This window comes from Orussus abietinus, unplaced genomic scaffold, assembly GCF_000612105.2.
Source record: "Orussus abietinus isolate OABI.00-Male unplaced genomic scaffold, Oabi_2.0 scaffold118, whole genome shotgun sequence".
In the NCBI taxonomy this organism is placed as follows: Eukaryota; Metazoa; Arthropoda; class Insecta; order Hymenoptera; family Orussidae; genus Orussus; species Orussus abietinus.
In genome coordinates, this window is record NW_019394393.1 from 104166 (window position 1) to 130224 (window position 26059).

Genomic DNA, 26059 nt, shown 5'->3' on the forward strand with positions numbered 1-26059 from the left:
TCTAACTATATCATATGTGCCCATAATTATGAAAGTGGTCTAACTCATATATTTTTTGTTTCGAAATTACATTGAATTAATTTTGTTTGAAATAATATGGCGTGATATAACTGATAAACTCATTTTTTTTTTAATTTTGACTTAGACCACTTTCATAATTATGGGCACATATTACCCCAATATCAGCTATTAATTGATAATATCGTATCAGTAGAAAAAAAAAGCTGTTTCTTTGCGGAAAGTGCAAACATTTTTTAGGAAAGATTGATCGATCAGAGGGAAAAAAAAAGAAAAACATGCCAAAAGGCAAATCCAATCGACTCGCTGATTATACGCTAATTAAGGCCGAGCTCGTAAATTCGGAAACGAAGTTTAAGATTTCTCGACCCAACTGGCGTTCCAACTTCCAGCTGCATTTCGGAAGATCGCAGTCGAGAGCAATTGGAGTAAAGAAAATATACCAAGCCGGAAAAAGAAATGTACCTTCAAAGTCTGATCTTCTGTTTCCTCGCTTTCGAAATTATTCTGCAAAGTGGAGGTGAAAGCGTCAGCGAAAAAAATCGGAAAATGTCGAAAAGCTTTCAAGAGCCGCAAAGAACTGAAGATTACTCCAAGAGGCTTCTTAAAAAAGAAGGAATCCCAAAAAGGAACGGCGTGGATCGTTGGAAATATCAAAAAGTGATCTTTGGAGGATCTCTGAAAACTGGAAAGCAAATCCCGGGGAGGTTCAAGAAACGGCTATATTTTTTAAACAAGAAAATTAAGAGAGATCTCGACCGGTCTGAAGAAATTTTGGCGAATCCTGGTGCCGAGATTTTCGAAAAACCTAATGATTACTCAAACCTCGTCGATTTAGATTATCCAAGGTCCATAGAACTCAGGATCGAAAATGCCGACCTGGAAGGAAATTTAGGAGACGTCGAGACAGGTAATTGTAATTAATTGCCACTCCTCTACTCGAATAAAATTAATATTTAAACTCTGACATGATTTTAGAGGAGTACATCTCTCACTCTGATAAAGGACATGATGAGCTTCTGTACGACTTCCTGGAGGACGAATCCGACAAGAAGTCCTTCGAAGTAAAGAGTCACTTGTTCTCGCCCACCTCCGAGGAAACAATCGATTACTCGATCTCCGGGCCATTATCGACGTATCGCATAAAAAATCGTCATCAAAGCAACAGGTGGAAAAATCCCAGAAGGCGGAAACAAGAGCAAGAGGAGAGACAAACCCTGGAGATCTTGACATTTGTCGCAAAAGTACTGACCCAGACTATTCGGTCCATCGGAAACGAGACCAGCTCCAAAAATCAGGATCATCGAGAATCCACCCCAAGATATCCAAATTTGCATGCCAACCTGAGGAACAGAATAGAAAAAAGGGTCACCATAAAAAATGTTCCCCCAGTCGGAAACGGGAACAACAGTTGGGCAAAGTTCTCGATAGACCTGAACATCGAGTCAATGGACAGAAATCCAGGAAAGAGAATTACGGAAAAACGTGACATCGAGACCAGCTCCAAAAATCGGGATCATCATCTAAAATCCACCTCAGGATATCCAAATTTGCATGCCAACCTGAGGAACAAAGTGGAAAAAAGGATCACCATAAAAAATGTTCCCCCAGTCGGAAACGGGAACAATAGTTTGGCAAAGTTCTTGATAGACCTGAACATCGAGTCAATGGACAGAAATCCAGGAAAGAGAATTACGGAAAAACGTGACATCGATGACGTTTTCCAGAATCCCATGCTGGACGACATCACGGAAAAGCCAACAACAACAACGTCGTCATCGAGGATGAAAAGTGCTGATGAGGCTGAGCTGCAGGTTGCAAGATCGGATGAATCACCTCTTGGAAATGATTCGTTTAAGATTGAGAGGCATGATGATTTGGGCTATTCAGGGAAAATTGGAGTTGATGGGATAGGTCATGACGAACGATCTGATCTGATGGGAAGAGAAGTGGACCCCATCAGGCCGGTTAGGACGAAGATGGGGATCAATCGAACTTCTAATGACGAGGCGATGATGATTGACGTTGACGAACACGTCTCAATGGGACCCAGTCAAAGCTTGACCGAAGGTATTGACTTTAAAATGACGATTTGTAATCTGTACAGGGAAATCAGGTGAAAACCTGGTTGGTACTTTCGTTGCAACTGCCTCTTAATTGTTCGTTGTAATTAAAACTCGAGAATAAACGGTATGAACAAAAATTAGGAGAATGAATAGGTTAGGGTTGCGACGACTTTTGTTTACGTGCTCCCTCAAAGGTATTGACATTAAAATGACGATTTGTAATCTGTACAGGGAAATCAGGTGAAAACCTGGTTGATACTTTCGTTGCAACTGCCTCTTAATTGTTCGTTGTAATCAAAATTCGAGTATAAACGGTATGAACAAAAATTAGGAGAATGAATAGGTTAGGGTTGCAACGACTTTTGTTTACGTGCTCCCTCAAACATGATTTAAAACAAGAACCATGTTCTTGTTCGCAGAGTACCAGGAAAAATGGCACATCGAACTTCCGCCGTGGCCATTTTTACCGGGACCCATCACTTGCGATGATGGTAAGACTCATTTTGTAATAATTTATTAAAAGATCGTAACAACTTGAGTTTTCAACAAATCGTTTTTATAGGAGCTGTCAAAAGCGTCAAGTCGAGCTTTTATGCTGAGCCTAAAGAATTCAGACACGTGGTAAGTGACAATTGTGAAATTGGATCTGAAAAACAATGGAAATCGAAAATCTCTGCTCATATGTGTCCGTAATTATGAAAGTGGTCTAAGTCAAAATTGAAAAAAAAATGAGTTTATCAGTTATTTCACGCCACATTATTTCTAACGAAATTAATTCAATGTAATTTCGAAACAAAAAATATATGACTTAGACCACTTTCATAATTATGGGCTCATATGTGCCCATAATTATGAAAGTGGTCTAAGTCAAAATTGAAAAAAAAAATGAGTTTATCAGTTATTTCACGCCATATTATTTCAAACGAAATTAATTCAATGTAATTTCGAAACAAAAAATATATGACAGACCACTTTCATAATTATGGGCTCATATGTGTTCGTAATTATGAAAGTGGTCTAAGTTAAAATTGAAAAAAAAAATGAGTTTATCAGTTATTTCACGCCACATTATTTCAAACAAAATTAATTCAATGTAATTTCGAAAGAAAAAATATATGACTTAGACCACTTTCATAATTATGGGCACATATTTTGTGAATAAAACTCAGAAATAAAAATTATAATCCTTCGAATGTCAGCCTCAAATGCCAGTCAAGAACGATGATCTTGTTCGGGACGTCTTCTAACTTGTTTCTACGTCTTGACGAGATTGAAAAGTCATTTAACCAACATTTTCCACAGGTTTCCGTGCAATACCAATTCTCCCCCGAACGACCCCCCGAGCACATTTGTGCAGGAGTTATTTACGGCCCTAAACATGTTCTTGTTGCTGCACACTGCATACACAATTTGTGTGACGACTACGGTTTGATGGTCACCCAAACGAACAATTTATGCGAGAAGAACGGATTTGTCAACGTGAAGGAAGTCATCGAAAATGAGTTCTACGACGAGGAATTCAGATCTAACGACATCGCCATTCTCAAAGTACGACCTTATTTAATTTTTATAAAATCCCACAAACACCCGGGAACGTTGTGTTCACTTCCACACAAATTTGTTGTGTTTCTTTAAGCTGGAAAACGAAGTCACTCCCACCGCCAAACTTCCTGATCTGTCTTCCGAAGGAAACCAGGGATATTTCTTCTCGATCGGATGGCGAGAATTATTGGTAAAACAATAGGGAATTATTTAAAACAAAGGAGTGACTTAACATGCAAATGAGTTAATCCATGTTTACAGTGGAATAGATTTAAGAGGAACGCCACCATGCTGCTGCAGAAGTTCCCCATGGTGAGGCATCCCAGGAAGACGAAGGAAAAACCGGGAACTCTTCACATAGCTCCTGGGAAATTGGATTTAACTGGGACATCTAGAGTGAATATTCTTTATTTATGCTCTACTTCAATATTTCCCCATTTAATTCGATTTTTATTATATTTTTAGGGCAACGATGGAGGCATACTTATCAACCTCAAAGGACAACTTGTTGGGCTGCAATCTTCTGTGATTACTAAATCCGAGGGCTATGAGGTTTACACCAGGATTAGAAGTTACCTCAACTGGATTAACGTCGCGATTAGAAACGGCAATCACAATTCCAGCTGATACTCTGACAAAATGTACAAATTGTTATCACGGAACGAATATGAAACTGTAATTACTCCATTAAAGGATGCAATTAACCTCTGGCGATCGGTAATCCAGCTTCGGCAATTAATTAACGATTTCATATGCAGAACGACAGGATTTGAAACCAGAAATTTTGCACAAATCAACCTGAACAGTTCTTTTCAAAAATGAAAAGATATCCATTATTGCTGCTGCTTTTTACGGTGAAAAGAAGTTCAGCGAACGGTAGGAATGATTTTAGATTTTTTAATGTGGCAATTAAGGTAATGTAGAAGTTTATTTATTTCTCTTCGAACTAAGTGCACCAAATCGTGTGCCTTAAATTTTAAGTTCTAGACGGAAACTTCTCTAGAAAAAAAAAAAACATCCTCGTGTATTACAGAAGCTGAAATGGCGTTTAATCATCAACGAAATTCTCTTTCTTCAATTTTGGAGAAGAATAATCAAATGGAAGAAAAAACCTCTACGGAACAAATACACTCGACAATTTCCAGTTCCAACCCGTACAAAACAAATTTGTTGAGTTACTTGTTTACCGACAAGTGGCATCAACAAAAGAACTTCAGGTGGCCGTTTGTAAAAATCAGAAAAGATTCCCTAGGAAAATTGAAAATAAGAAGATTCGGCATGAACTAACAATAAAGGAGTGTCGAGCGTGAAGCTTAAAATAATTAAGAACGAATGAAAAAATTCCCCGATGAAGTCATGCCATAATTGTCATTGCAATTTCGAAAGGCTGCACACGCGATATAAATAATTAAGCAATTTACGATAATAATGAGGACAATTTCCTTTCACCGGAAAGGAGTGAAGAAAAGTGGCATTCAATTTCCCGGCACCTTCTTATCGGTACGAAGGTTCAAGATAGCAAAAAAATTGCAGTCATTACGATCGATTAAAATAATTAAATAGAAAATTCGTCGGTATCTAAAATTCACGTTTTTAGCGTACATCGAAAATGACATATCGTTGGCCCTGAAATTCACTTGAGCTACTTGCGCATTGTTTCCTGGATAGTTATACAACCCATTGCGCTACTTGTACGGTGCAAGACTCGTGATAAGAAAACACGTCACCAGGTTAATAGAGGACATACATGAATATTTCACTGATGTCTTGTTTAATGACACCTGAATGTATGGTGTAATTCATGGTACTCAAAAATCTCGCACATCTTGCAATTATGCCAATAATTAATTTTATTAAACTGCAGTTAAAAAATCACTCCACCTACAATTACTACCCACGTAACAATTTCAACACTATCTACGTATAAATATTTATATGTACGCGCATTTACACAGTCATTATTCCAACACGATAATTCCAAATAAATAGTCTATAGTTTACATTTGCGGGGACATGAGATTGCCCAAAATTATTTCCAGCAATTATTATTGCCGTCATCAGGACATTTAATTTAAAATGCTCATTACGATATGCTCGCCACGATACGTTAAAAAAAAAAGGAGAAAAAAAAATAGGCGACTGATAAAATCCGAGGAAAAGGTGGAGGGGCCGAAGTTTAAAACTCTACCCTCGGCTTTGTATTTCTCGTATTTGTTCCCGAACTGTGGACAAAGTCGTACGATATTAATTGTTAAATATGGCCACCTTTAAATACGCCTTAGTGATTGTATTGATAACTGCTGCCACTTGGATTTGTAATGCCGAAGGACGAAGCACAAGTTTGCCGGAACAGAATGAAGGAAGTAATCCAGATCAAGGAAAGGAGTTGGACCAATTGATGGAGAAGTTTCGAAACGGTCAGTACTTGTAATCAAATTAATCGAGCCGATCGGTATGAAGGCATCATTAATTGAAAGGCTAGAAAATCCTAACAATGACAATTGATTAATTTCTAATCGACTCTATGACACTGTCATGGAAATTTCGGAAATTAAGAGACATTGTTAGGGTATTTGTACATGTACTTGAAATTAAGAGACATTGTTAGAGTATTTGTACATGTACTTAAGGGGTGCAATGGAATAAATAATAAAAATAACGCTGTTATTCTTGAGATTGCTGCTATCAAAATTTTTTTAACACTGTCATAGAACTTTCGGAAATTAAGAGACATTGTTGGAGTATTTGTACATGTACTTGAAATTAAGAGACATTGTTAGACTATTTGTACATGTACTTAAGGGGTGCAATGGAATAAATAATAAAAATAACGCTGTTATTCTTGAGATTGCTGCTATCAAAAATTTTTTAACACTGTCATAGAACTTTCGGAAATTAAGAGACATTGTTGGAGTATTTGTACATGTACTTGAAATTAAGAGACATTGTTAGACTATTTGTACATGTACTTAAGGGGCGCAATGGAATAAATAATAAAAATAACGCTGTTATTCTTGCGATTGCTGCTATCAAAATTTTTTTAACCCCCTTATGAATGATTTAAAACCCCCTTAATGATGTTGCACCTCATTTTATACATTTTTTAATTCCTTCCTTTCAGGAATGTCAACCATGGGTATTTCTATACCTTCAGGAATGCAACCTTCGAAAGTCATACACTCCATGGAAAAAGTACTCTTATCAATTCCCTCTGATATGATGCAGTTCGTTGTGTCGGTCGTCAAATTCGTAATTCAACTGCCAATGAAGATCATGAAAAACGTCATAAAAGTTCCCGTGAAATTGGTAGGCAGTAAGAAATTACCATTTCTAAAAGTACAATTTTTTAAATAATATTTAGCACAATTAAGGTGATATGAAAGGGTCTATAAATACATATATATACACATAAACTTGAAATTTTCAAACTTTTCTCCATTCGGAGGAAAGGTTCATAAACGAAACTTCTCGGACACTTTCAAATCGCCTTAAAGAAGAAATTGCTTCGAATAATAATTTTATTTTTCAGGTATCTTGACGCAGATAGGAAGGCCTCTCTTGGAGAATGTCGCCATTAACATTATGAACTTCATGACTCCAATTTTATGGCGCTTCTTCACGTCCGCCATTTTGCCAAATTTGGACAAATTCGGGATGCTTTTGGTGGACAACCACGTATTACCAGGAGAAGTATCGACGATTATCAAAAATTTTCACATGTTGTACACGCTGGCGCGAGGATTTTCATTCCTGATCTAAATATCTATTTTTTTTTCATTTCTGCCTCCACTTCAACATACAGAATTTTGCGTAATCGAAATTGTTTTTGACTTTGTATCCAATTTGGCGTAATATCAATTTTCGGCGTAATCGAAGTTTTCCGTTTTCGCGTACTCGGTGCTTCAACTTTTAAACGCGTTTTGAAAATGAAACTTTAATGAAAACAATTAAAGTAGAGAATAATCGGCGACATACCGACGAACATATATATTTATTATGGAATGTATTTATTGTACACATGTATTTATTATGAATTAAAGTGTACCACACGCTGCAAGCTTTTCTCAAATTACTTTAAAGAAATGGACACGATGTTTCATCGTTTCATAACCTTATAGCCTTTACCAAATAGGAATATCTTAAATAAAAAAAACATGGGGGGTTTAGGAGCGTTGAAAGAGTTGAAAAACAAACCCATGAAATTTGTTTAAGAGGAACACCGTTTATTGGACTCAGAAATACAGTCAGTCCCTAAAAATGGCGACACATGGAAAGTCAACTAAAAAAAAAAACAAAATTTTCTCTCAACATGAGGATGCTGATTTGAGTATGAAAATAAACATTTTATACAGACATTTCGAGTCGCTTTTATTTATTTTTCACATCGAACATCCCTGATGGTCACATCCTAACCTCAAAATTAGGTCTAAGTGGCCTTAACCCTTCCGAAAATGCTGTTTAAAATGGGACTGACAACGTCATTATCAACGTCATTAACACTGGACATAATTAATTTCTTTACAAACGTAGGCAAGAAGAATGAGAGTATGAAAATAAACATTTTGTACAAACATTTCTTGTCGCTTTTATTTATTTTTGCACATCAAACATCCCTGATGGTCACATCCTAACCTCAAAATTAGGAGATCTAAGTGGCCTTAACCCTTCCGAAAATGCTTTTTAAAATGGGACTGACAACGTCATTAACACTGGACATAATTAATTTCTTTACAAACGTAGACAAGAAGAATGAGAGTATGAAAATAAACATTTTGTACAAACATTTCTTGTCGCTTTTATTTATTTTTCACATCGAACATCCCTGATGGTCACATCCTAACCTCAAAATTAGGAAGTCTAAGTGACCTTAAGCCTTCCGAAAATGCTGTTTAAAATGGGACTGACAACGTCATTATCAACGTCATTAACACTGGACATAATTAATTTCTTTACAAACGTAGGCAAGAAGAATGAGAGTATGAAAATAAACATTTTGTACAAACATTTCTTGTCGCTTTTATTTATTTTTGCACATCAAACATCCCTGATGGTCACATCCTAACCTCAAAATTAGGTCTAAGTGGCCTTAAGTCTTCCGAAAATGCTTTTTAAAATGGAACTGAAAACCTCATTATCAACGTCATTAACACTGGACACAATTAATTTCTTTACAAACATAGGCAAGAAGAATGAGAGTATGAAAATAAACATTTTGTACAAACATTTCTTGTCGCTTTTATTTATTTTTGCACATTAAACATCCCTGATGATCACATCCTAACCTCAAAAGTAGGAGATCTAAGTGGCCTTGAGTCTTCCGAAAATGCTTTTTAAAATGGAACTGACAACCTCATTATCAACGTCATTAACACTGGACACAATTAATTTCTTTACAAACGTAGGCAAGAAGAATGAGAGTATGAAAACAAACATTTTGTACAAACATTTCTTGTCGCTTTTATTTATTTTTGCACATCAAACATCCCTGATGGTCACATCCTAACCTCAAAATTAGGTCTAAGTGGCCTTAACCCTTCCGAAAATGCTTTTTAAAATGGAACTGACAACCTCATTATCAACGTCATTAACCCTGGACATAATTAATTTCTTTACAAACGTAGGCAAAGAAGGAATCGAGTCGAGGATCGAATTTAACAATGTTTGTATCCCGCCACTCTGTTCGAGTCCTGTACAAACGAGTCCATTTTCCGTGCTGATTTCGCAGGGAAGAATTCCGTCGAAAAATCGTGATACCGCCCCATGGGTAATCCTTTGCATTGTCACTATCAATTCAATTATCAAGTTTATCAAAATCGCCAGATATTCTCCAACGATTGGTACCACTCCGACTCTCGATGTGATGGAAGTGACAATTCCGTGTGTGTCACCATTATAGTCCCCTCTATCAGCTGGGAAGAAATAGTGGCACTATCAGAGCGATATTAACAAAAGCCCAATGAATGAACAATTAATAAAAATCCAGTTAAGGTGAGAGAAAAAATCAGGAACTTCGTACTCACTATTTGCAGCATTGACGGCCGCAATTGTAACGACCAGCCCCAAGATCAAAGTATGACTCGTGTGTACCTTCATTGTTCCGCAAACTCAAGAATGCGTGGCGGCACTATGGAATACAGGGTACCTCGACAACCCCTTATAAACATATCGTAAACATATGTAAAATTCATCCTCTAATCAGCAAGAAACGTCAGCACACACAAACGCGAGTTTTCCAGCCGGTAAAAAGTGCCGATGTCTCGGTATCTACCTATGAGACACAACTATACCCACCACTATTGCGACTATATCAGTCACCTTGTGATTTTTTGCATCTATTGTGCAATCCATATTCCCGATTTTCTACATGTTCTCATTCTTCGCCGAAACTCGGTGCGACATTTCTAGTGACGCAAATGCCACCGTAATTAAGGAAGTCGAAGATGATTCAAAAGTTATTGCAATTTTTATCGATACAATCACTATATTTTATAACAAAACGGCATTGATAATTACAAGGTAGAAAATGGCAGAGTTATTTTTTATCGCAAGAGCATAGAATTTTTTAGGAAACTTGAAGCACCTTCTGGTGATCATTTTATTATATTCGAATAATTCGATGGAATAAACAAAGACGATAAATGACGTAAAAAATTGATAAAAGCTGCAGGATTGCGATATCGTAACGCGTTCATTAAACAGTGCTCTGCCGTACCGATTGGAGATATTTAAAAAAAAATGAAATTCGAAACATGCTCGGTATCGAATCGATGCGATATCGATAAAGGACTCTAATTAATTGGATATATGAAAATTGTTAAATAACACGAAGGAACTATTTTATTTAACAACAGGCGGTATAGTTTGGGAATTACTTCACCGACCGCGTCGACCATTTTCCTGTAGAGTAAAAGTATTAACTGTTGATAAATACGAAAACTGTTTGTTATAGATACTTTTTTAATACTAAATGACGCTGCTAAATAATTATCATAGAGTACTTTGTTCATCGTCGTAACATTCGGGTATGACGCGGTAACTCATTACCTCAGGTGAGTAATGTTAATGAGAATTTGTCCGAAAACTGTTTGTTATAGATACTTTTTTAATACCAAATGACGCTATTAAATAATTATCATAGAGTACTTTGCTCATCGTCATGACACTCGGGTATGACGCGATAACTCGTTACCTCAGGTGAGTAATCCTTAATAAGCGTTTGTCCGAAAACTGTTTGTTATAGATACTTTTTTAATACCAAATGACGCTATTAAATAATTATCATAGAGTACTTTGCTCATCGTGGTGACACTCGGATATGACGCGATAACTCATTACCTCAAGTGAGTAATCCTTAAAGAGCGTTTGTCCGAAAACTTTTTTTTATAGAGATTTTTTTAATACCAAACGACGCTGCTAAATAATTATCATAGATACTTTTTTAATACCAAACAACGCTACTAAATAATTATCATAGAGTACTTTGCTCATTGTGGTGACACTCGGGTATGACGCGATAACTCATTACCTCAGGTGAGTAATCCTTAATGAGAATTTGTCCGAAAACTTTTTTTTATAGATATTTTTTAATACCAAACGACGCTGCTAAATAATTATCATAGATACTTTTTTAATACCAAACGACGCTACTAAATAATTATCATAGATACTTTTTTAATACCAAACGACGCTACTAAATAATTATCATAGAGTACTTTGCTCATCGTGGTGACACTCGGGTATGACGCGATAACTCGTTACCTCAGGTGAGTAATCTTAATGAGCGTTTGTCCGAAAACTTTTTTTTATAGATATTTTTTAATACCAAACGACGCTACTAAATAATTAACATAGATACTTTTTTAATAACAAACGACGCTACTAAATAATTATCATAGAGTACTTTGCTCATCGTGGTGACACTCGGTTATGACGCGATAACTCGTTACCTCAGGTGAGTAATCTTAACGAGCGTTTGTCATCTCTAGAGAAATCTCTCGACAGTTCTTCATAAGCAACGAGACAAACGGTGTCTTGACTCGAGCATCTCGTATTCACTTTCAACGGTGCTTAGCAAGTGTTCGTCCTCTACCGACTACGCAATTACTCGTTAAATAGTGCATTACGACATCGGTAACCGCCACCTTTTCTTCATTCGTGAGTGAGCCAACTTGTCACATCGCTGGAATTTCCACCGCTGGGCCATTTAAGGTGAAGTGAAACCCCCTTCAAATCAGTCCCAATATAATTCGATATAGCTGTCAATATAAAAACAAACGTCGGCAACGTAGGCATTTAGAAAAATCTTCTTCATCGACGTTGACCAAGTTCCTCGACGTGTTTCACTCCACCTTAACGATGAAAAGAAAATTCTAGTTGTTACTCCTTTTATTTCTAAAGCCCTAACTTGACATCGACTACTATAAAATACTATTAAAAAATTTTTTCAAAAAATCCAAATTTTAAATGTGTCAGGACAATTCTTAGATGATCAGGAGTGATGTGTCAAAGGTCTAGTACCCTTAAAAAAAAGTGTTGTATTCGAATCGACTAATTTGATTACAGTTAAAAAATTTTTAAAAAAATCCAAATTTTGAATGTGTCAGGACAATTCTTAGATGATCAGTTGTGACGTGTCAAAGTTTCGGACAGTTTGCTCTAATACCCTTAAAAAAATGTGTTGTTTTCGAATCGACTAAAATTTGAAGGGGGTTTCACTTCACCTTAACGATGAAAAGAAAATCCTAGTTATTACTCCTTTTATTTCTAAAGACCTAACTTGACATCGACTACTATCAGAAATGAGTTGGGAAATTGTTCACGAGCAGGATCGCAAGATCGCAGGATCGCAGGATCGCAGGATCGCAGGATCCTGTGCAACCCCTTATAGGGGATGAAGACGGCTAACGCTATTCTAGTTATTACTCCTTTTATTTCTAAAGACCTAACTTGACATCGACTACTATCAGAAATGAGTTGGGGGATTGTTCACGAGCAGGATCGCAGGATCGCAGGATCCTGTACAACCCCTTATGGGGGATGAAGACGACTAACGCACTTGCCAAGCGAACCGATGCTTCGAACCCCTGTATCTCCTCTGAAAAAAATCCCAACCACTCGCTCGAGGGCTCAATTTAAAGAGAAAAACCTTCTCCGTCGAGCTACGGTGGTCGCGGTTGGGAAAAAAATTCACCGGAGGCTGGGCAGCCGGAAAACCGGCTGAAAAAGTCACCGAAGGGTAGCATGGGACGCGATCGCGCGACCCTGCCCATGAGCGATCCTCCACCTGATTTCAATTTGAAGATGTACTTCGATTTCTGCTACTATCCCACGGTATCGACATGAAACGGCTCGTTGATCGATCGATTTTACAAAATGGACTCGATCCTCCATGTCGGAGTCACTGGCCCGTGCAAAGCGCGGACGAACGAACTCATGAAGACTGGACAGGAAATTGCAAGTGAATTGATTCGACAAACCGTGAAAGCACCCGCTAATCGACAGTTTAACGATGTCGACGCATTTCAAAAATCATCCAACAAATCTGAGAAAAATTGAAATTTCACGAGGGTAAGGACCTTCCTCCTATCCTCCATATTCACGTTGTAAAGTTTCAAACTATTCGGCACACCCAGTTTCGTAAAAGAGAGCTTTGACGACACTTTCGCGTCCCCTTAAGGTGAAGTGAAACCCCCTTCAAATCAGTCGATTCGAATACAACACTTTTTTTTAAGGATATTAGACCAAACTGTCCGAAACTTTGACGCGTCACTCCTGATCATCTAAGAATTGTCCTGACACATTTAAAATTTGGATTTTTGGAAACAATTTTTTAACTGTAATCAAATTAGTCGATTCGAATACAACACTTTTTTTTAAGGGTATTAGACCAAACTGTCCGAAACTTTGACGCATCACGCCTGATCATCTAAGAATTGTCCTGGCGCATTCAAAATTTGGATTTTTGAGAAAAATTGTTTAACTGTAATCAAATTAGTCGATTCGAATACCACACTTTTTTTTAAGGGTATTAGACCAAACTGTCCGAAACTTTGACGCATCACGCCTGATCATCTAAGCATTGTCCTGACGCATTCAAAATTTTGATTTTTTTTTTTAATTTTTTAACTGTAATCAAATTAGTCGATTCGAATACCACACTTTTTTTTAAGGGTATTAGAGCAAACTGTCCGAAACTTTGACACATCACTCCTGATCATCTAGGAATTGTCCTGACACATTCAAAATTTGGATTTTTGGAAAAAATTGTTTAACTGTAATCAAATTAGTCGATTCGAATACCACACTTTTTTTTAAGGCAAACTGTCCGAAACTTTGACACATCACTCCTGATCATCTAGGAATTGTCCTGACACATTCAAAATTTGGATTTTTGGAAAAAATTGTTTAACTGTAATCAAATTAGTCGATTCGAATACCACACTTTTTTTTAAGGGTATTAGAGCAAACTGTCCGAAACTTTGACGCATCACGCCTGATCATCTAAGAATTGTCCTGACACATTTAAAATTTGGATTTTTGGAAAAAATTTTTTAACTGTAATCAAATTAGTCGATTCGAATACAACACTTTTTTTTAAGGGTATTAGACCAAACTGTCCGAAACTTTGACGCATCACTCTTGATCATCTAGGAATTGTCCTGACACATTCAACATTTGGATTTTTTCTTTTAATTTTTTAACAGCCCAGAACCAAAATGGCGTCGAGCTCTCATATTTCGATCAATATCTGTTTAAAGAAGGAAAATCGCCATTGATAACTGGTCATGAATTATCAAACGTCGATGCAAACAACTCGTTTTACGTAACGACAAGGACGCAATAGTTCCAGGGATTCTAGATTCTCGTTAGATACCATAACGGCGATGCACGGTGCCACACCATTTTGTCATGCAAATGGAGTTATCTAGAGCTGATAAGCCTCAATGTCGCGTTAGAACATCCTAACCTCATTTTCCTACCGAGGTTCGAAGACCTTCCAGGATTCGCGATTACCGCGAAAGATGTGGAACAGCTTTTGTTACTCGATGCTTCTTTGTCGACGCATCGCTGCACTCGGCATGCATCGATTAATCGCATCCCCTCCGATAACGAGCAAAGATACCCGATAACGCGTTAACGTTCGCATAACCTTGAATCTTGAACATCGGAGTTGTACTTGTTTCAAGGCATCATAACTCTAATCGGTGCACCGTGTCACGGTTCCTGCATTTACCTCGGAACTCGGTATTACGTTGCACAGATGCAATTGTGATAAGCGCAGAGTGCATCGGAATGTCAAGGCGAACCATGGGCAACTATTTACTTGATTTGGGAATTTTCTTTTTAATTTTGAGGCCTGCTTCTCTGTCAATTTTGAAAATTTCCACATTTTTTGTGCAGATTTTTTGCACGGATGCAATTGTGATAAGCGCAGAGTGCATCGAAATGTCAGGGCTAACCATGGGGAACTATTTCCTTGATTTCGGAATTTTCTTTTTCAATTTTGGGGCCTGCTTCGCTGTCAATTTTGAAAATTTCCACATTTTTTGTACAGATGCAATTGTGATAAGTGCTAAGTGCATCGGAATGTCAAGGCGAACCATGGGCAACTATTTACTTGATTTGGGAATTTTCTTTTTAATTTTGAGGCCTGCTTCCCTGTCAATTTTGAAAATTTCCACATTTTTTGTACAGATGCAATTGTGATAAGCGCAGAGTGCATCGGAATGTCAAGGCTAACCATGAGGTACTATTTACTTGATTTCGGAATTTTCTTTTTGAATTTTGAAGCCTGCTTCTCTGTCAATTTTGAAAATTTCCACATTTTTTGTGCAGATTTTTTGCACGGATGCAATTGTGATAAGCGCAGAATGCATCGAAATGTCAAGGCGAACCATGGGCAACTATTTACTTGATTTGGGAATTTTCTTTTTGAATTTTGAGGCCTGCTTCTCTGTCAATTTTGAAAATTTCCACATTTTTTGTGCACATGCAATTGTGATAAGCGCAGAGTGCATCGGAATGTCAAGGCAAACCATGGGCAACTATTTACTTGATTTGGGAATTTTCTTTTTGAATTTTGGGGCCTGCTTCTCTGTCAATTTTGAAAATTTCCACATTTTTTCGGGGTGGGAATGACTGTTTGCGAATCGACATCAAATTGCATATGCTGCATTGATAGGGAAGAAAATTTCATACGTAATTAGTGTTATTATTAGAGGACAAATGAATTTCTATCTGTGGAATTTACAATGCGCGATAGAACTCCCGCATTTCTTATCAGTCTCCACTTTTCCTTGCTCAATACCTTGCCACATTTTGCTGCACATTGACCCGGATAGATTGCAGCACTTTCTCGACGGATTTGTGCAATTGTTCCGAAAACTGAGGGAATAAAAAATTGCATAACGACCCCCACGAACGTGAGCTTCACAAAGCTGTGCAACTTATTAGCATTGTTCTCGCCCAAGTCTGATAAGTGAAGACTCGTTATCAGCCTCGAGCTAAAATTCGGTATACGTTAAAACGGTCAACAAAATAGGACGAGGATTAACCGTGTCAGAAAATCCCTTTCAGACCGAAGACGCGGTTAATTTTTTATTATATAATTAATTAAAAAATATATAATTAATTTTAACAAATTACATCCGACCGTAACAAATTGCGACAAAGGAAAGTGAATTAAGAAATCAACCCAAGGGTAATAACGCCGATATCGAAGTCGTCGGTTTTGCAATCTGCAATTTGCTTTCACGTGCCCAGACCCTAAGACACTCATAAAGCCCCATTGAAAATGTATCATTACTCCGGTATTGAAAATATGTCATTACTTTTCTGTCCTCATAATTTCCGCTCCTCTTCAACAATCCGTGAAATCGACAGCCTTGAATTCCCATTGACACACATAATCATCCGTGCACTTCTAAAAGATCTTTAAATATAAGTACAAGTACATGCACCTATATTTATCAAACCGAGTTATATTTAGTAAACGTTAAATATACAATTATCGTTTAGAAATCCTCAAGTAACGCTTGCGCAATGCAGAAAAAAAAAAGGAAAAAAAAGGTCTGCAGCTTCTCATCGACTTCCCAGAGTTCAAGGAAACGTTTCGCAATTTCCTGGTAGAAGGCCTCACCTTTTTCTAATTATCGATTACAGGCAATGTCTGAGTTGACGGTGGTTAATTATAAATAAATCATGTTCATACCTCCCGCGAAAACAATATCTCGCGACCATATTTCAACAGATTTCGGTTATCAGAATTTTTTGGTAACGTTAATCGGACTTTTTCATTAATCATAACTAGTTAACATTAACCGAATTTTTGTTTAGTGCCCTATAAACATTTTTTCTGTTGGCATACAAACTGCTGTTTGTATAGATGTAACATAACAGACAATTTCGCGACCATATTCCAACAGATTTCGGTTATCAGAATTTTTTGGTAACGTTAATCAGACTTTTTCATTAATCATAACTAGTTAACATTAACCGAATTTATGTTTAGTGCCCTATACAAATTTTTTCTGTTAGCATACAAACTGCTCTTTGTATAGATGTAACATAACAGACAATAGTTCGAAGTCGTTTTTACGCACGACTTTGGATTCGTGTCAACGAAATGACAAATGTGAAATCGGACTTTTTCATTAATCATAACTATTTAACATTAACCGAATTTTTGTTTAGTGCCCTATAAACATTTTTCCTGTTACCATACAAACTGCTGTTTGTATAGATGTAACATAACAGATAATTTCGCGACCATATTCCAACAGATTTCGGTTATCAGAATTTTCTGCTCACGTTAATCGGACTTTCTCATTAATCATAACTAATTAACATTAACCGAATTTTCGTTTAGTGCCCTATAAACATTTTTTCTGTTAGCATACAAACTGCTGTTTGTATAGATGTAACATAACAGACAATCGTTCTTACGCACGACTTTGGATTCGTGTCAACGAAATGACAAATGTGAGTGCGTGGCGGTCGTGCGTATGTCTTCCATGTGTTTGTGCATATGTTCTTACATGTGTCTGTGGGTATGCCCGTACGTGGCTTGTCTGTTTTACGACAATGCAGTCAGATATATAGAGTTTTGCTCACATCCCGTTCTGTCAGTTGGTCCGCACCTCATAGGTGACTCCGGTTCGCGTTCGACGATTTTTTAATCCGCACATAATACGCACCTGTCATCAAATTAAATTATTTTTAGGTAAACGAGTGTCTAAATTAAACGTCGCATAAAAAAAACGCGTACTTAAACGGTGCTAAACAAATACTATTCCCATATCCTTTATGCGTTAACTTCAACTCAAACGAAAAATCGATTATGAAAAATGAATCTGAAATTTCCTTTCGAAAAACTAAACTCGACTTTCTACTTTCATGCTTTGACTTTTGCTCTTCCTGAAAAAAAAAAAAAAATGAAATCGTTGCATATTTTCAGGTAAAAGTAGAATGTGGATTTGTCGATTTTTTTATTTCGCACAGAATACGCACCTGTCATCAAATTAAATTATTTTTAGGTAAACGAGTGTCTAAATTAAACGTCGCATAAAAAAAACGCGTACTTAAACGGTGCTAAACAAATACTATTCCCATATCCTTTATGCGTTAACTTCAACTCAAACGAAAAATCGATTATGAAAAATGAATCTGAAATTTCCTTTCGAAAAACTAAACTCGACTTTCTACTTTCATGCTTTGACTTTTGCTCTTCCTGAAAAAAAAAAAAAAATGAAATCGTTGCATATTTTCAGGTAAAAGTAGAATGTAGATTTGTCAAGAGAACGCGGATGTCTCTTCTATTATCTTCCTCAGAAAGTGCAGACCACTTAAAATATTAATACGTGGAAAAAGGGTTATCTACAATGTGGACGTTTACTAGTGCCGTAATTAGAATTACCATTACAATGGGGATTTGTCAAGGCAGAACGTGACGTTTTTTCTCTGACACTTTTAACCAGAAATATGACAAGAACGCGTTTAACAAACAGTTAAAATGACAAAAATTCAGGATATAAACATGGAATTATAAATAAACAATTAATTCAATCGTAATTTTTTTCAGGTGGAGGAATTACTCACAGAAAATCTGATGCTCCGCAATTTTAAACTTCAATGAGAGATCTTTCCAAGACTCGAGTTAATGTACATCGACAAGTACATTCGCGAAGTTCAATTATAAACAAACAATTAATCCAATCGTAATTTTTTTCAGGTGGAGGAATTATTCACAGAAAATCTGATGCTCTTCAAGCCGCAATTTTAAACTTCGATGAGAGATCTTTTCAAGACTCGAGTTAATGTACATCGACAAGTACATTTTCGAGGGCGAATAAATGGCTTCTGAGGAATTATTTACACAATTGCGGAATCATCTAACTGCGAGATGTTAATTGAAAACGAGAATCTGGTCGACTTTAAATCGATCCATGTTATACGACACTTGAGAAACGAATTAACGTGCCTTAATATGGTGAGACATAAAACCACAAAGAAGGAAAAGTGACCCCAAATTGCATTTCCAAAATCCAAAAAGATATTTCGGACCGACCCGGAATCTACATACAAAAATGTGGAAAGTCATTTGTTTCATTGGAACAATTTTCCTCGGCAACATTATCCATCCAGGTAATTATACTCGAGCGAAAAATGTTTTTTGCGACACTTCTTGCACTTCTAAAAATAAGTTCAAGTGAAAATTGCCATTAAACATGGAAACATTATTAACGTTTATCTCTTAAACATCTCAAGGCTTGCTATTATCTTGTACCCTGAATTTAAAAAAGCACTTTAACAACCAGAAGTCGGGGAAATAAATTCTTTTGTGCATATACGACGCGATAATTGCAATCCGAAAGGATGAGTCAACTACAAACAAGGACGACAAGTAATTGTATCCGACTAATCCTCCAAGAAATACTATTTTTAGTGTCGCCTCGATTTTCTAAATCATAATTCCAGCGTCGTCGTAATGAAAAATAAAAATAAGCAATATTCAGCGAGGAATAAATAGGAAATAAGCATTGTAATAAAAAAATAAAAAAACGCGTTAAAAATTAATTTCAGGATGGTGTCAAAATTGTCGAGACAAAGCGTGGGAAAAAGTGAGCGGAATGAGGCCAGAATCAATAAATTCGAGTGAAATTCTACACAGTGGAATGGATTCCCAAGGGATTGTTAGTACGTGCTTCAGAAAGTAAGTCGCGAAATAAATGTGCATTGTAAATTTAATTCCCCGAAATATCCTCCAAATATTAAAAAATAAAATAAAATAAATTTCCAGATGTAAAAGCACAAATTGCTCGGCATTTATAATCGATCTGAAAAGAAGCGGCTGCTTCAGCATTGTTCCAAATAGCGAGGAATTCGTCCCAGAAGCTAACATAACATTTTACCACATAATCTGCCTTAAAGGTAAGCGAAGAAATCCTAATGACAAAAACGTAACATTTTAATGCAATTTTATTTTTATACAGTTCCGCCGATTTGCAGTCATTCAAGATTGTGGCAAGTCGAGAGGACGTTGGGAGCAATTTTGATTGACACATCTACAGAGTGGATGCCACAAATTATGACAAGACGACAGTGCTACGAAAAGTGCATAGAAGAGGGTGAGCCAGGACTTTAACCTTACGATGATGTGAAAGTAAATCCGATAATAAATTTTATGAGTCCGATAATAAATTTTATGAGTCCGATAATAAATTTCAAGAGTCAAGCATATACGACAGATCTCCGAATTAAATGTACAGAATTGTTTAAAATATTACCACGTGAATTAAGGTCTTGACACTCGCGAGATGTCACACAAAACGACTTAGTACACCCAGGAGAAAAGTTTCATATTATTAATAATTAATATGATTAATAATTAATTATTTCAGGAGATCGCTGCAAATCTGCACAATTTCGCACGAGTCACGATCTCTGGATTGGCGACAGTCGAGGAAAATGTGCATTGTCAACTGTTGAAAGAGGAATAAGACCGCAAGCGTACAGAGCTTCGATGTACAGAGACGAGTACTTGCAGAATCAGTGCCACAACATTTGTACGTATTCTAATTAATGAATTATGCTTACATTATTAAAAATACTCATGAAATTCATACACATTTGGTATATATAGTTATAATGTGATTTTCAACCTCTTTACTCATGAAACATTTTTTTTCTTTTTTTTCTCAGCAACAAATGATTACTGTTCATATGCAGAATTTCGAAACATGACAATACCATACTCGGATGTCAAATTACAAGGTCTCGATGCCAAACAGGTGAACTTTCCCTTAATTGAAATCAAGTGTTGCAATAATTTATACCGCGTAATTTCCGATAATAAATTTAATAATGCAATTACAATTACGTAGTGCGAAGAGAGGTGCAATTTGGGCAGTGATGGCTTCGTCTGCAGGGGGTACACGATTTTGAACAAGACGACATGTCTTCTACATGCCGAAGACACCATAAGTGCTGGTGTGAGCTCATTAGTGAATCAAGCAAACGCCATATACAAGGAACGTGAACCCTGTTTGGATTGTATGAACTAAAGATCCTCTTTTCCTAACCCCCGACCCTAACAATGGAATAATTAAACTGGGAATTTCACTTCAGTGAAGGTGAAATGTAACGATTCGAGTATGAAATTGGAACTGACCACCATAGAACCTTTCTGGGGTCGGATTTACGTAAACGGATGGGGTGAAACTTGCGGCACCCATGGAAACGGAAGAAATTCCACCACTCTGATTCTTCCTCTGCCAAAAAAGGAAGACTTGTCATCAAATCGAAATATCAATTGCGGCCTGATTCCTGCGTTTTCCGTGGACCGGAATAATCGGTAATTATGCGCAACAATAATTTCCGCAGGGTGGAAAATCACTTCAATTTTTTCATTGCATTTCCAGAACTCGCTAGAATGGAAAAAGCCCGGTTAGGATAGGGTTATATTCGTCTGGGACAGGTTAGGATAGGGTTAGAATGGAAAAAGCCCGGTTAGGATAGGGTTTTATTCGTCTAGGACAGGTAAGGATAGGGTTAGAATGGAAAAAGCCCGGTTAGGATAGGGTTTTATTCATCTAGGACAGGTTAGAATGTAAAAAGCCCGGTTAGGATAGGGTTTTATTCGTCTGGGACAGGTTAGGGACAGGTTAGGATAATGTTGGAATGGAGAAAGCCCGGATAGGATAGGGTTTTATTCGTCTGGGACAGGTAGAATGGAGAAGCCCGGTTAGGATAGGGTTTTATTCATCTGGGACAGGTTAGGATATGGTTAGAATGGAGAAGCCCGGTTAGGATAGGGTTCTCTTCGTCTGGGACATGTGAAGATAATGATAGAATGGAGAAGCCCGGTTAGGATAGGGTTTTATTCGTCTGGGGCAGGTAAGGATATGGTTAGAATGGAAAAAGCCCGGTTAGATTAGGGATTTCTTCGTCTGGGAAATGTTCGAATGGAGAAAACCCTGTTAGGATAGGGTTTTATTCGTCTGGGACATGTTAGGATAATGTTCGAAAGGAGAAAACCCGGTTAGGATAGGGTTATGTTAGAATGTAAAAAGCCCGGTTAGGATAGGGTTTTATTCGTCTGGGACAGGTTAGGATATTGTTAGAATGGAAAAAGCCCGGTTAGGATAGGGTTTCCGTGGACCGGAATAATCGGTAATTATGGGCAACAATAATTTCCGCAGGATGGAAGATCACTTCAATTTTTTCATTCCATTTCCAGAACTCATACAATGGTATGGTCAACGATCGTAATTCAATTCAACCCGATTATCCAAAGATTGGGAGATCAAGCAATCAGAGTAGGATGTCGATTAGGGGAAGGCGAATTACCGGAGCCAAGAAACGTAACAGTTCAATCCAGTATCTCTTTTCTGGACCCCAAGTGAGTTCTTTGTCGCATCAACCAGACTAAAATTAAATAAGGATTCAATTATTCCGCATTTTGTATGTCTTTTGATTCTCTAACCAGCGCAGGTATCCCGACCATAACCTCAATTAAAAATGCTTCGTCGGAAGCTCCCATAATTACCATGAGAATTCTCGACAACGACATGAAGGATGCTACATACACTCGAGTGGGGGATAAGTTGATGCTAAAAATTCAAATTACCCCAGCCAATGGTAAATTACCATTAATATAATTACCCCATGCTTTGTGGTGCTTTGAGGCGACGTGAAAGTGGCATGAAGCTTTTTCTACAAACTACCAGACCTCCCTTAAGGTGAAGTGAAACACGTCGAGGAACTTGATCGACGTCGATAGAGAAGATTTTCCTAACACTTTTTTTTGCCTTTATCCCGTTCAAATGCGAGTTTATCGATTACCAGAGTGTTCTAAATTCTCGTAAAATTGTCCTGACCCTTTCGATTCTCACATCAGAGCCTTCGATAATTGTATATCGATCGAAATATGAGAGCGACGCCATTTTGGTACTGGTCTGGGCTGAGTTAAAAAAATTGTTCGAAAAATCCAAATTTTGAATGTGTCAGGACAATTTTTAGATGATCAAGAGTGACGTGTCAAAGTTTCGGACAGTTTGATCTAATACCTTTAAAAAAAAAGTGTTGTATTCGAATCGACTAATTTGATTACAGTTAAAACATTTTTTCAAAAATCCAAATTTTGAATGTGTCAGGACAATTTTTAGATGATCAAGAGTAACGTGTCAAAGTTTCGGACAGTTTGGTCTAATACCCTTAAAAAAAAAAGTGTTGTATTCGAATCGACTAATTTGATTACAGTTAACAAATTTTTTCCAAAAATCCAAATTTTGAACCTGTCAGGACAATTCTTAGATGATCAGGAGTGATGTGTCAAAGTTTCGGGCAGTTTGGTCTAATACCCTTAAAAAAAAGTGTTCGAATCGACTGATTTGAAGGATGTTTCACTTCACCTTAAGGCCTTCATGATTGCTTAAAAAAATTCCAAGAGACTCGGTACATAACATTAGGAGAAAAGTGTCATACACAATGGACCCGCCACTTTCACATCCCCTCAAATTAAAGGATACCAATTTTTAATAAACTACGGATTAACTCGATTATTTTAGGGATTTACGACATCGCAGCTGGACATCTCGTCGCCAGCAGTGCCAATGGGGAATCTTCCTATCTTTTACTAGACGAGGCAGGATGCCCAACGAATCCTAGAACCTTCCCAGCACTCGACAAAGATCCTAGGGACAATCGTTCCCTAATCGCCAGATTTAACGCCTTTAAGTTCCCAAACAGTCTGGTAGTGAGATTCGACGTTATCGTTCGATTTTGCATGGACAAATGTCTATCGGTGAGAGAATGTTAAACAATAATCGCATATAAAAATGGCATCATGAATTTACTCGCCGATGGATATGAAGGTGTAAACCGACTTGCACGGATTTACCCGAGGATGCTGGGAAATAACTGGGATTTACCTGCACCTACTAATCGCCACGAATTAAACGAAATTGGAGAATGTCGACTTTCACCGGTGAATGTCAACAGATACCAAAGACGTCGGTGAAAGATCGAACATTTCATTACATCGTGGTACATTCGGACCCTCTCCAGTGTGTGTCGACAATCACACACCGGTGAATGTCAACATTTACCAGTGAAACCTTCTCAACATTCACCGGTGAAAGTCGACATTCTCCAGGTTTCGGTGTTTCACCGTAACATCCTCACCTGCCTAGACTTATTTTACATCGTAATTTATAATTCTAGGCAATATGCGGAAATAATTCAATCTCATACGGGAAAAAGCGTCGGTCTCTTCAAACCGAACCGACCATCGCTAACGTAACGGAAATAACTCAAACCCCTACAAACAATTCTGTGGATGAACTATCACTGCAATTGTTCTTAATTGTTCAAGACCAGTACAACACCGCGGATCCTCTTTTATCTAAGGAAACTAAACCTCCGGACACCTTGCTCATAACTGCCGGACGTGAGTTAACAAAGTACTAACGCGATGACATTTTTCTTTTTTTTTTATTATTTTTTTTATTATTAAATATCACATTAAATATGCAAAATGACAAATTTTCAGAGACTTTGGATAATCTTCTATGCATGGACGCAGGCCTCGTCCTGGGATTACTTCTCTTCTGGCTAGTGATCCAAATACTTTTACTAATTGCTTGTCTATTATCGGTAATGAAGTACAGAAAAATAGCAAAGCAAGCCGAGGAGGACAGAGCGGAAATCCTGACGAGACATTTTTACGGAATTCATGGCGGGAATTTTGAAATCGGCCGAAGAGTCCGATGGGCCGATCACAATAGTTCTTCGATTAGCTAAAACCCTGCCAAGATACAAGAAACAAGAAAAGCGAATCGTAGGACCCTGCCTCAGTTTTCCTACAATGAGAAAAAAAAAAATGTCATCGGGAAAAAAATATAGATAATTATTTGACAAACTCGAGTAATTACCTCGGACAGAGATGAGGTCGGGGATTGCACACGAACTGGGATAATAAACATTTAATATTTGTCAACATCCTTTGATTGATTCCAACATGATTTACGACATTACGTATCTTGAAAATTTTTGTACAAATTATATGTACCATACATCCGCGAGAATAAACTTCTCTAATTAATCGCTAAACTATCTTTGGCTGAGTTTATTTATAATAATGCACGTATACACAGTTTAAACTTATTTGTACTACAATATCATTTATTAAACCACTAAATACTGATATTTAAAGCGTTATTATTGCTCCGTGTCGGATAACGTAATCATCGGCTTCTCGGAATCGAATGTCAACTCTTTGTTAAAAATATTCCCGACAATATGTTGGAATATATAAATGTAAACAAGAATATGTTCATCTGCGGCAAGTACGTATAAACTTTTTTGTACAACAATTAAGTCTACTGACCAGTATTAAAATAAAATCAGTACTCATCTACGCTGTAGTTGAATTTATGTGCAATCACACTGATATCAATACTTCGGTAATTAATACAAAATTTACAACAATCTACTCGTTCTTAAAAATATACTCGCTTTTGGAAAATTATTTCACTAGTAGTTAACATTACGCCTTACAATGTCCCTTCTAATTAATTTCATTCCTTTATCGGTCACTCGTTACTTTCACAAACATTTGTATATTAAAAAACTGACTAGTGTCAATATCCACTTTTAGGAGACCCTTTTGTTAATCGATTTTTCACCGATATTTCATTTAGCGTCTTACAATAAAATATACAGTCTATTTAATTTATCCATTTACCCACCACTCATTCCGAAGTATTTATATTTTACATTATTAACTAGTGTCAATATAAACTTTTAGGAACTATCGACCGAAAGTCTTGACCCACGCTGAGGAAAAAAATCTCACCGAATCAAAGAAATATTTTCATAATTCAAAGAATAAATATTCGACTCGAATAAATTCGATGCAACATTTATTTGGAATT

At 37.0% G+C, this 26059-nt stretch overlaps 3 protein-coding genes across 15 annotated transcripts; 2 read left to right on the plus strand and 1 right to left on the minus strand.

Annotated features, from left to right (window-relative positions):
• The first annotated feature begins 418 nt into the window (after window positions 1–418).
• Window positions 419–7683, plus strand: LOC105704385. 3 transcript variants are annotated; one of them, XR_001104445.1, is made up of 13 exons: window positions 419–928; window positions 997–1315; window positions 1532–2088; window positions 2504–2575; window positions 2647–2705; window positions 3387–3632; window positions 3721–3816; window positions 3888–4022; window positions 4092–4301; window positions 4385–4502; window positions 4660–6043; window positions 6748–6932; window positions 7156–7683. XR_001104445.1 is itself a non-coding variant. In XM_012433563.1 (8 exons), exons 1-8 carry the CDS (start codon window positions 478–480, stop codon window positions 4251–4253), a joined length of 2313 nt encoding a protein of 770 aa, XP_012288986.1. In that variant the 5' UTR covers window positions 419–477; the 3' UTR covers window positions 4254–4336. The 3 variants fall into 3 exon arrangements, 1 of the variants encoding a protein (XP_012288986.1); XR_001104444.1 differs by having other exon boundaries at window positions 997–2088; XM_012433563.1 differs by lacking the exons at window positions 4385–4502; window positions 4660–6043; window positions 6748–6932; window positions 7156–7683 and having other exon boundaries at window positions 997–2088; window positions 4092–4336.
• Window positions 7684–8186: 503 nt separating this feature from the next.
• LOC105704386 lies at window positions 8187–9775 on the minus strand. 3 transcript variants are annotated; one of them, XM_012433564.2, is made up of 2 exons: window positions 9647–9775; window positions 8187–9535 (listed from the first exon to the last, which is right to left on the minus strand). In XM_012433564.2, the coding sequence occupies exons 1-2, from the start codon at window positions 9717–9719 to the stop codon at window positions 9144–9146; spliced, it is 465 nt and encodes a 154-aa protein (XP_012288987.1). In that variant the 5' UTR covers window positions 9720–9775; the 3' UTR covers window positions 8187–9143. The 3 variants fall into 3 exon arrangements, with proteins under 3 accessions (XP_012288987.1, XP_012288988.1, XP_012288989.1); XM_012433565.2 differs by having other exon boundaries at window positions 8187–9532; window positions 9647–9763; XM_012433566.2 differs by having other exon boundaries at window positions 8187–9554; window positions 9647–9761.
• A 1814-nt stretch (window positions 9776–11589) lies between these two features.
• On the plus strand, window positions 11590–25331 carry LOC105704404. Of its 9 annotated transcripts, none has more exons than XM_023432127.1 (15): window positions 11594–11834; window positions 18706–18785; window positions 18856–19268; window positions 19707–19836; window positions 19924–20054; window positions 20117–20251; window positions 20525–20689; window positions 20826–20914; window positions 21008–21176; window positions 21252–21477; window positions 22363–22524; window positions 22612–22763; window positions 23693–23928; window positions 24348–24573; window positions 24676–24926. In XM_023432127.1, exons 3-15 carry the CDS (start codon window positions 19211–19213, stop codon window positions 24924–24926), a joined length of 2130 nt encoding a protein of 709 aa, XP_023287895.1. In that variant the 5' UTR covers window positions 11594–11834; window positions 18706–18785; window positions 18856–19210. The 9 variants fall into 9 exon arrangements, with proteins under 9 accessions (XP_023287903.1, XP_023287902.1, XP_023287900.1 ...); XM_023432129.1 differs by having other exon boundaries at window positions 11594–11780; XM_023432128.1 differs by lacking the exon at window positions 11594–11834 and adding an exon at window positions 17593–17847.
• Window positions 25332–26059: the final 728 nt, after the last annotated feature.